The 11,570-nt window shown below is 36.2% G+C and overlaps 1 protein-coding gene across 12 annotated transcripts in view; it reads right to left on the reverse strand.

Moving 5' to 3' along the window:
- The window catches only part of TRDN (triadin), a 355,819-nt gene extending 345,436 nt beyond the window's left edge, over window positions 1-10,383 (reverse strand). For 8 of the 12 annotated variants that reach the window (XM_087865451.1, XM_045798596.2, XM_087865450.1 and 5 more), the window contains exon 1: window positions 10,115-10,380. In XM_087865451.1, coding sequence (XP_087721577.1) covers window positions 10,115-10,136 — 22 coding nt within the window. In that variant the 5' untranslated portion in view covers window positions 10,137-10,380. Of the gene's footprint in view, window positions 1-10,114 lie in introns of all 12 variants that reach the window. The other 4 variants (XM_087865446.1, XM_087865444.1, XM_087865445.1 and 1 more) reach the window with 2 other exon arrangements.
- Window positions 10,384-11,570: the final 1,187 nt, after the last annotated feature.

Here is an 11,570-nt window from a genome sequence, read left to right on the forward strand (position 1 = left end):
AGTTTCTCTCTCATTGTTGAGTACTTTGATCCCACCTCCTTTGCAACCACTAACATCTATGTTCACCTTTATCTTAGGTTCTTGTGGGTTAACTGGAGTGTAGTTAGTATCGCCATAGGAAAGCCTTTGTGGTTGTTTATGAAGTCAAAATTATGTGAAGGGTGCTACTATGTGCTAATTATCCTGCAATGTCTTGGAAAGACCTTTGACCAATTCTCTTGCCCGAAATGCCAATAGAGATGCCTCCTCCAGCTTTGATCCTCTGGCATAGGGTGTGAGACCAAGATATTAAATTAGTAAAAAAATATCAAATAATTGTTTGCTAAATATATTAACCTGGAATTTTTAGGATCTAGGCATGTTAGTAAAAACTTAATTCTTTACTTTTCCTTTATGCCCCCATTCTTTCATTTAGAGATATCATTCAAGTTTTTATTTAAGTCCTACTCTTTTATAATAGTCCTTAATCAACCAAGTTCATCTATTCTCCTGCTTCTCAGATTTTCCTACCAATCATACCTCAAAACACTTGATTTGTTTATTTGTTACATATTAATTCATACTCTAGCTCTTTCATATGTGTAAATATTGTCTACTTTAAACTTGAGTGACGAGAAACCAAATAATCTATCTCACGATTTTTGTATATAATTTTGTCTGTTCTTCTTTTAGGCAACTTAGAACTAGCAGGCTGTATCATATAGTTATTAATACAATTAGAAATTTTTCCTTGAGGGCCAGATGAATATATATTTCACAGTCATCCTCAGATTTAGCACAGTTACTGGCCAAAGCAAATACTTGAAATATACTTGCTTATTAAGTGAATGAATATCTTTAAGGATGTCAACACTTTGGCCCCTTTTCATCCATAAGTGAATGGCAGAGTGAAGGGACAAAGATAAGAATACCATGTTCCAAAACACCTGGGTTTTGAGAGCCTACATCACTCAAAGACAGGGACCCGGGCTAGATTATGGTTATAAGAAGTCAATTCTAGTCACAACCTACAAGGTTTACGAATCCAGGGAGACTGGACAGAAACTGAATAGTAAACCTGGTCTATTTAATTCAAGAGATAAGCAAAACTTCTGGTAGCTGTCAAAACTAATATTTCTAATATAACCCTTTCAGTCACTATGAGCAAAATCTGTAGAGGGTTCTGCTGACAGTGCTTAAATCTAGCTATTTCTGCTACCCTACATACTTCCTCATGATGTCTTCTGAACCTTGGACTAAGGATCATGTCTCTTCATCTGTTCCTTAATAAAGGCCTTTCCCTAATATCTCGAAAACCCTCTTGCTTTGCTTCAATGCTTAATGTGGTGCTTTTATAGAACCCCAAGACCACTGGAATATAACACTAGTTCTCATAGTACTTAGAACAATGTTGACCACAAAACTAGTTTTTAACAGCTTATTTCTCAGTATTAACCTGAAGAAAGTTATTTAATGTGTACCTAACAGTATTATCTCATTATTTGTTCATGAATTGGAAATAGCATTCCAAAAATATAAACTCAGCTCAAAGTAGAGTATTTGGGGATCAAAAGCAGCAATGGACACACAAATACTAGGAGCATACTCACATAGGAGGGCCAGAAACTAGGGATTGTAATAAACTACAAGTTCAAAATAAGTCATGAATATAAGGTATCCATCCTTTTCAATGACATAGCAGTAGGGTGCCTTTAAAAAACTAGAGTCTTTAAACTGGGATTTTTACCCAGTTTCTTAGCCTGGTAACTCTGTGCCTTGATCATCCTAGGGCCTCATCCCATACATCACTAAATCTCACCTTCCACCCAAATCTTCTTCCCTCATCTCTTCATTGATCAAACCCACTCTTGATCTCCTCCCTTTGGCCAGCCATTTCACCTTCTGACAACGGCCTGTGCACTGCAAATCATCAGAGTGAAGAATAGGACACTCTATCACTCTAAAGTTATTTTTTAAGCAAGTTTCAATGTGTCCTCAGTGATCATAAGATTTATGAACAATAGCATGACTTTGTCAACTAAATTAAACACTCATCATTCATAAATCCAAACTGGAGTTATATGTTTTTATATCTGTCTAGTCTTCCTCTAATGATTATTTTTTGCTCTTTCCTGCTTGTTTTTCGATCTACTATATTAGAATCAGGGACTTTGTATTATTCCTCTTCATGTCCCTATTGTCTGGTATTCAGCTTGGTGCATTACCGGTTCTAAAATATTGACTAAACTGAACCTCTGACATGACCTCCTGCTGTATAAATCTAATTGTAGGTTGATAACACCGCAGAGTCTATAATTTTGTTATGTTTCACATGGATGTATTTTGTTTGCTTGCTTCCCTCTAAATGCGATGCCTAATGCTTCTGCATATTTAAATTCAAAAGCTTGGCATTTTACCATACTTGGAACATACAGATTTTATACTGTGTTCTTTTCCCGCAAGCAAGTATACATAAGTTAAATAAGAATAACGATGGATAAAAATAATGGCTCCGGCACTGGAGGTCAAAGAAATGTCACTTTATAATTACCATTTTGTCTTGATGTTATATCAAATGTCTACCACAAACAGAAAATTCTCTTAGTCATATGACCATATTATTTTAACAGGCAACAATAAATTTTCCAGGGAAACCTTGCTAAGAATGTTTTGAAGGTCTAAACAAGTGGAAAATGATTCTCTCACATCCATAAGCTCATTAATGCCCTAAGTTATATTATATTAATTATATTAATCATATCATCTATATTATGCATATATTGTACTAGTAGCTCTTTTTTTCTTTTGTTTTTCTCAACATATCAGAAACCTGTGGGGGGGGGAGGGGGAGGATGCAGCAAATGAGTAACAACGAGAAAACCTGTTTCTAACAGGAAGTTCTAGCCTCATGCTCCCCTGTAAAAAGCAGGTTGCTGAACGAACATAAATTATCTGTTCTTCTAGATTAAAAGACTGTATCTTCAATTTGTTTCAGTGAAGACCACATACCCCAGCCCTTGCCACAGCTACCGAACTAGGAAATATCTAAACCATACATATTTCAATGTAACATGAAGTACATCATAAGTGAGATGGACTCTGTGGTTTATGAGGAAACAGCTCATTTACATACCAAAGGACCTCTCAGAATTGTAAATTCCATGTGCTTTTGGCAGCTTGACTTCAGGCACAGAGACGTGGAGATGTTTGATGTTTAGAGAGCATAACTTGTACAGAGAGAAGCAGGACTTTCTTCATTACACATTTGCCAAGGAAATTCTTTTTAACTTCCTTTGAAGATAGAAAATACTATCTTTTTGGACCAGAAAGTTCATCTATCTCTGCTTAACCCTCACTCGGGGCAATACATGTTCATGTGACACCCAAATAAGCACTTCCTATCAGAAATTATTCATGGTACTCCAATTTTTCAGAGAAAATGGGAACTAGGGAAAGCTAAATTTAACTTTGCTGGATTTTCCTAGAACTTTGAGTTGAAGAGAAACAAAACTCCATATCTTGGAATTATTGTATTATGTTAATGCATGGTTTTCAGATGAAGGTTTTTCCCTAATTTGCTCTTTTTAAATGTGTTACTTTAAATAATCTGAATTTTAAAAATATATTAAACATTTCTCCAAAGGGTTTCTTTTTATTTGATGGAAGAAAAGAATAATGATTTCAACTCCATAACTGGAAAACCAAAAGCTTAACTGGAAAATCTTAACCATATATGTACACATTCTCTTTTCAAATTGATATATTCCACCCAAAGGTCAATATAGACCACTTTAAAATTGCTTAGTTGCACCATTTTATGTTTCTCTCATATTAAATATTGTTAACTGATTAAAAATTAATGCAAACAGCATTGAAGGCTTTGAGTCTCTAAGCCTTTAGAATAATAGCTGAATAGGCTCAATTCATTTTGCATTGTAAAAGTAGCATGGTTTTTAAATTATAGTCACAATGATGACCAAAAACAAATAGGAGAAAATTAAGCATTTAAGCTGACAAGCAGAACATCTTCCAAGGGTACTGTGTGCTGAAAACGTGGTAGGAGAAAAAAAAAGAATCACTATTACAAATAATAACAAAAGCTACAACAGAAAGCTTCTTAATGGAACCCAGCAAAGTTTGATACTAAAAAGATGCATTTTCTGTTCAGTTTCACTGTAGGTTTTGCAGCATGGATGCTTTGCACAATTTTTAAATATATACGTAAACATCATTTGCCAAGAAGCATGATCTTGTAAAAAGCCGAAAAAATTCTTCTGGCCTTATTACTTGGCCTCCTATGAGGCTCCTCATTCCAACCCCACCCCCAACCCCAGACAATGTATGGGAAGTAGCGGAGCTGGGGCTTGAACCCAGATTTCTGGGTTCTAAACTCCACATACTTTGTACTCTATCATGCTGCCTTGAATTACTTTAATGCTGCCTTCTGTCAGCTCTACACTACCTTTCTGATTTTCAATGAATTATGTCACCCACTGGTTTTCACAGTCGGCTTTTCTTCTCTTTTTCTAAATTCAACTTGAGCAGGAAAGAAGATTGAGAAGTTTTAGCATCAGACTGATCGGATTTCTGTGATATCTGTCTCTTAGCCTTTCAGAGTTTCTGTGATATTTTAAAAAGATATTCATGCAAGACTTGGTCCTTAATGCCCTGTCAATAAATATGATGTTCCTGACCATAGCATTTTTTAGAACTATTTTTCCTTGCTTCATATTGACTTCTTAGGTTTTTAATTTCTTTTCAGGTTTTCACATGGACAATCTCAAAAAATGATCTGTTACTAATTAAGATATCTAATTAATGTCATTAAAAATTTTGAAAAACGAAATGAAACTAACCTCCAAATCCCCACATTATAACAGATATATTTTTTAAATCATTATTTCCTTTTTGTTACAAATGTCATGCACATTTCTGGACCCCTCTGTCTAATTCAAGCATATTTCATTTCCATTTCAATAACAGACTGTTAATTTAGACAGCATTTGCACTTACACATAAATTTGATGTCAGTGGATTCACTGACCCATATATATATCAAAAAAGTAAATATTTACTAAAAAATCAGCTCTGTTCTTTTTTCCCCCTAGTTCTTCATTAAGGAGAGTCTTGAATATTCACAAAAGTTGGCAGAATATTGTAACAAAACCCTGTATACCCATCATCAGTCCCGGTATAATCAAGTCATGGCCAGTGCGATGCCACATATACCCCATTGATATTCCTCTGTAGTATATTACTTAGAAGCAAGTTTCAAACATTGTATCATCTCATCCATATATATTTGCGTATGTATCTTCAAATTATATAAGTAATTTTAAAACATAGCCGCAATATGGCCGTGCCACTGAAGATAAAGTAATTCATTAATATCATCCATTGTGATGGGTTGCTCTATTTTTATATTTCTTTTAATCTATAGGTTTCCTTTTCATCTCTTTTTGTTTCCAGTAACTTCTTTGAAGGTACTGGGTTGTTTGTACCGTAGAGGTTCCCGTGGACTGGATTTTGCTGATTGCATGCTACGGTGTACTTTTTAGCATATTCTTCATCACTCTATTTCTTGACAACTAGAGACTGTGTTCCTTTCATTGCTTTTCTTTTGTTTCTGTTTATGTATTTTTCCTTTTTCTGTTTTTTGTTTTTGAATCAGAAGAGTTAGTTCTAGCTATCATTTTAATGCTTGGTTAGGCTTTGCATTATATTTTGCCAAGAGTTTGCCTTTTTGTGGCTTCCACACTGTTATCTATGAGTTTTCACTTTGTCCCCTAGTGCTGCATAGTAAAAAAATCCAATCTTCTCCTTAAACAACCTGTGCACAAGTCTTTTCATTTAACTGTGCCTCTTACAATCATGGTCCTTCTCCAAATACACTGTCTTGTCAATGTCAATTTTTAAAATGTGTTTGTGGAACTAAAAATAGTATTCTCCATGTGGTGTATTGCTTTTCTGGAACAGGAGAACATAATTTGGAAGTGATTGGGGCTTGAACCTAGTGCTTCATCCTCCCAACCCAACCCAAGTCGTCTCGGTTTAGGCCAGAATAGCCACTCGGTTTTGGCAAGTTAGACACAAATATGTAGGCTGGATCTCCTCCTTCTCTTAATTTCACCATCTGTTGCTCTAGGTGACATAACTCGTGTGCATAGTTAATTAGTCTGGCTGTGAATCCTCGATCTTTTTTTCCTGAGAGCAACAATGGGTGCTCATGTGCTATCCAGTCTGTTGAAGCAGTGCATTGTGTAACATAAATTACCATTTTTGCTCTACATTTTGAATATCAAATCCTTCCACGGGTTTGTTACAGAAGGAGTAAAACATGGTTGAGCTAATAGTGAGGAAACAATCCCATATATGGTATGATAAACCCTCTCCTGAATCCTGAAGTTATATAATAGTTTAGAAGTTGAGAGTTTGACCTAATTTCTAATTTTTTTAAAAAGAATTTCCCTTAACTAAGTGTTCTAGTAAATTACAAGTTAATTATATATAGGATCTGTACCAACTTGAATGTATTATGTAGAAATTTGTACATCCCTATATTTTGAAAATCTTTGGACCCAGAGAACACAGTTACATAGATGTTATTGTAAAGCATAATTTGACTGCATATTACTTATCTTGGCAATTTGAAAAAATTACATATTTTATCAGTTTTTTAAAAAGTCTCTATCTTTTCAACAAAGCTATTAAGATTTAATTATACTTAAAAAAAAGAATTAACTATCGAAATTACTGCAAAGGTATTTTGAATAGTGCTGTATGCTGTCAAATAGATGCTGAATTTGGTCGTTGCAAGTTCACATGAAACTCGTAAGCGGAGCTAACTTTGGCACTTGTCTAGGAATAACAGCCTCTGGAAAGAAGGCAGAAGGCTATTTATAGTCCTAAACCCTAGCCCCTTTGAGTCTGATCCAGTCTGTGGCCTGATCAAACCTACTCAATCTAGCACCGGCCAAATCAGAACAGTGGCCTAACATGGGTCCCTGTCAACTCCGAAGGAAGGGCAGGCTATCAGTCACACAGCAAGGAGAAGAATCCAACATGACTCAGGTAGAGATCTGGATGTGCATCATAGCTATACTGTGTACAGCTCTGTGAATTCAGGCAAATCCCTAACCTCTCTAAACCTCAAGTTCATATTCTATAAATAGCAATGATAAAAGTATCTATCTCATTCAGTTGTCCTGATCATATAACAAACTTCATACAGTGCTTGGCATTTAATGTCTTCTCAATACATGTGAATTGTTATTATTATTACTTTATAGACTTCTTCTTTATTATGTTCAATTAACCAACATATAGTACATCATTAGTTTTTTATGTGAATTGTTATTATAATGTCATTATAATTATCTTCATAAATTCATCATGGCCAGAATCAAAGATGCAATTTCTCTAAAATCCTTTGACTTTCAACTTTGTCCTAGTTCTACCTCATCTATGGCTCTGTACCTGAACCACAATTCCATATTTAGCATTACTTCCTTTGTTCTATCAGATAAAGTAGTCCAGCTTGGAACATGCACTGGTAATCTCTGTAAAGAACTTGGTAAGTTTTATCAATGTGTCCTGCGTTATAGTTGAATAAGCACTGAGAGAAGCCACAGAAGACATGAATTATATCTTCAGACTTCCTCTAATTATCAATGACCATGGGAGAGTCATTTAATCCATATGAGCCTCAGTTTTCCAAAAATGGTGGTCAAAACAGTGGACTAGAGCTCTCTAAAGGACTACTCTAGCTCTATCTTTCATAATTGCTATACTGCATTTGCTTGCTTTGTGACAAATGGATGGGAAGAGTCATTAGTAGATGTCACAGGCCACTGATGCAGTACTTACATTTTTGTAATGTGCCTTGAAGTGGTGGCAAAAGAAATACAGCAGATGAGAGGAAAGACTATTCCAGGCTAAGGGAATAACATGTACCAAAGTTCTGTACAAAATCCCACCCCTTATAAAGGACGAAAAGAAGGCTATTGTGGCTGGGACACAAAAAAGTGAGAATCATGAAGACAAAATAAAAAGTGTGTAGGAGAGATATGCCAGAAGCTCTGAATAACCTCAGAGAATGACTGAGGTGTGAGCCTTAAAAACTCAGCTCTTAGTTCGCAGTATAATTTTTGTTTGAGAAATATGATTAATAAATCATTCCCGAAAAGGAAAAAAGCACATAATTGATGTTCAGATAACATAGATCCTATGAACTGCAAAGGCCAGGGAGCAGGAAATGACCCTTACTAGCTGGTGTTTTTACACTTTATTACTAATTCAGTGATTTTTATGGGAGACTCCAAGAGGTCTTCCGAGAATCTTTTAGATGCTCCATGGGGAGAAGATAGAAACAAAAGTTCTATTTCATAATCAAGAATTCTCCTGTAAAAAGTTTTATGAATCAAGTGCCAAGTTCTACAGAGAATAATAAGTTCTACAGAGAATAATCCACAGGCAAACCAAACATGATTTGGTCATGACGTCCTGGATCGGCCAGATGCCCACCCCCCCAACCCCCCACCCCACCCCCATCCACAGGGAGGGAAACACATTCATAGGTATCTTACTAACTTGTGCAGAGCTAAGCAAGCAGCTGTTATAGATAGCTCTCTTCAAGACAAACTAAAGGCACATGACACAGAATATCTAAGGAATAGGGAAAAATGCTATTTATATTTAGTTAGCAAATTCTCAACTAAAACTGGTGAAGAGTAAGCCTGATATCCTCTTATAGAAGAGAAATAACACAAACTAGATCTAAGGGAGCTGGCTTCTAATCTTGGGATTGCCATAGTCTTGAGCAAGTCACCGAACACCTGAGTTACAGTTTCTATTTGTGCAAAATGGAGATAATAATGCTGGCTTAATTGAATTGTATGAGGTTTAAATAAGTAAATAACACAAAGTCCTGAGCAAAATACCTGATACACAGAAACCTCTCAGTAATTGTTTTTATCAATTTGGGGTGCCAGACTAAATTTCTCAGTGGAAGGTACAAGAAAGACATTTCTTCTTATAAATATTGACTGAAAATCTCCAACTCCAAAATCACTGTGTCCATGCTAACATCTATGCAAAGAGCCAAAACCACACATTCTATTTTTCAGTTGTCTAATTAAAAACAAACCAGAGCAGCATTCAACTTGGAAGCTGATGAGAGCACCACCTGTCTGATTTTCTTACAGCTGTCAGAAGCAAATTTTAGATCCACCTCCCAGATTTTTACCCCAACTAGAACTGGATTGTGTCTGTATTCAAAATGCTTTAGTTGTTTAAAGGGTCTTTTCATTCTAAGAAATATATATACTTTTTATATTTACATATATTTTACATATTTATATACAGATGAAATGATTGCTATCATGATCAAATAATAAAACATTATGTTTTAGTTATGGCATAAACCTTTTCAGAAGAAGCACTGAAAAAAAAAATTTACTTTAATAGAAAGAGTTCACCATATAGAGGTAAAAGAGGCATAGGTGTGTGAAAAGAATCAGAATTTGAATTGCTTTATTTTAAAATCTTGATCTCCATTTTGTGTATTTCCAACTGTGTCTCTGTATATCTACCAATAGTAAAATATAGACAAATTTTGTGGGAGCATTTACATCTTAAATCATATGTACATGTGTGTGCATATTTATACACCGAAGTTAGAAAGGAAAAACATATTTAAAATCTCCATTTTAAAATATCATAAGGCAAAAATGCTCAAAATCAGTTTCTACAATTAAACATTAAATGCAACATTTTTAGCTCATTGTGGTCTTTATCCTTGCAAGTCTTGTAGTTTTTGCAAGGTAAGATATCAGCCATAACATTACATGCCCATAGCTATTTATAGAGGTGCGGGTGACAACTGGTACCTACTGGGGCCTTTGGCATAGCACAGAAGAGTTTGCCCATGCAAAATTTCAGAGAAACCCCTTCACTCCCCCAACACACTGATCTGTCAGCCTCTATGCTCCCAAATCCACTTCTCCAATCCCATATACAATCATTGATCGAGACAAATTCTAAAAGCAACATTTAAGTCTACAACTTGACCGTCAATGTCACTGTCGATTTCCACCTTTTTTTCCTAATTGGTACTATTGGAAAATGGTCGCAGTACCTTCAGCAGTGATCTCAGTCATGGTGGTTGGAGAAAGGGAAAGGCAGGCGGAAGGTTCCGGTCCAGTGACACTTTGCAGAATACTTTAGAATTCGAGAACTCTGATAGGGGGCTCTGTGTGAAAAACGTGAGGGCTCTTCGTTTTCCTGGCTGTTTCTGGTGCCCCTTTGCTGTCCTGCGGAACTTCGTCTCTTCTCTGCAGAGTTCTCCCCCTGGAAACAACCTGAGCCCTTTCCAAGCTGCACTTGTGGCTCAGGCAGAAGTATCAGCTTCGAACAAAAATAGCCTCATCTCCCTAGGACTCTTCAGCACTTTTTTTTTTTTTTTTTTGGCACTCTAGGGGAACACACACACACACACACACACACACACACACACACACCCCAGCTCTCCAGACCCAAAGAAAGAAGGGGGAAAACAACAACAACAACAAAGTAAGGAAAAAGTGCTGTCTAAGCCCCCGCAGTTTCCCTAAGATAATTACAGATCTTGGGGTCTATGTCAGAAAACATGAAATAAAGAGTTGAAAGTAATCTTATCTGTGATAGCTCAGATTTATTCTTAGTGCCCTTAATGCTCAGAACATTCTTCTTCCCTTATTTGGTTTGGGGAGGGTCCTGTAATGTCGACCAGAGGCAAAGGGGAGGGTAGTCTTCAGTCATTTTCTCCAGGTTGATTCCTTTTTGGTCTAAATCCACTTAGCAAGCGTAGTTATTTATATAGGGCCACGACTTAAAGTTGCCACTATTAAATCCTGAGGCTTCCTTGTAGGGGATTATGATTTTCCAAACACTGGCCAATAAGAAATACATAATGTGAAGTTATAGTGACCCTTGAGAACTGATGAATTTCCAGATCTTTTTATTCTCTTTCATATCTGACTGAAAACAAAGTATTTGAATTTATCTATGCAGTAAAAGAGAGGGGAAGTGACATAAAGTTTAGAAATCTACAGCCAGCATTATAGTAAAAGATTTCAACTTTTCCCTACCTCAACTTCAAGAAAACAAAAGAAATGTTCATAGCAGCTACTGATTAACCAAAGGGCTGGGCTGATTAGCATTTCACCTTCCCACTCCCAGACAGGTGTTAATGAGCAGAGAAATATTCAATAGTTGGTGGGAGGAAGGGGAAGGAGAATCAAGGGCATTGAGAATCACAAACTACAGCCTATCTGAATAATCAAGGGGTGACTACACTTATCTTTCATTTTGTTCTCATAGTCAACCTAATAAATGCTCGTAGTTTCAACTTTTAGCCTTAACTTGCTGCCTTCGGTTGTCACAATCTCTTTGATCTGTAGGGTACTTCAGAGATCACAAAGCAAAGTCATGTACGGTGTTTTAATTTGGGGACTCAGAAGAAAGTTACAACAGCTATTTCCATTGAAAATGACACACATCCCCCGTGTCAGCACTTTTGTATTTGCTGCCTCAATTCCTCCCACCATAGGAAG

This window comes from Ursus americanus, chromosome 11 (assembly GCF_024610735.1).
Source record: "Ursus americanus isolate L20-20 chromosome 11, mUrsAme1.1.p, whole genome shotgun sequence".
NCBI lineage: Eukaryota > Metazoa > Chordata > Mammalia > Carnivora > Ursidae > Ursus > Ursus americanus.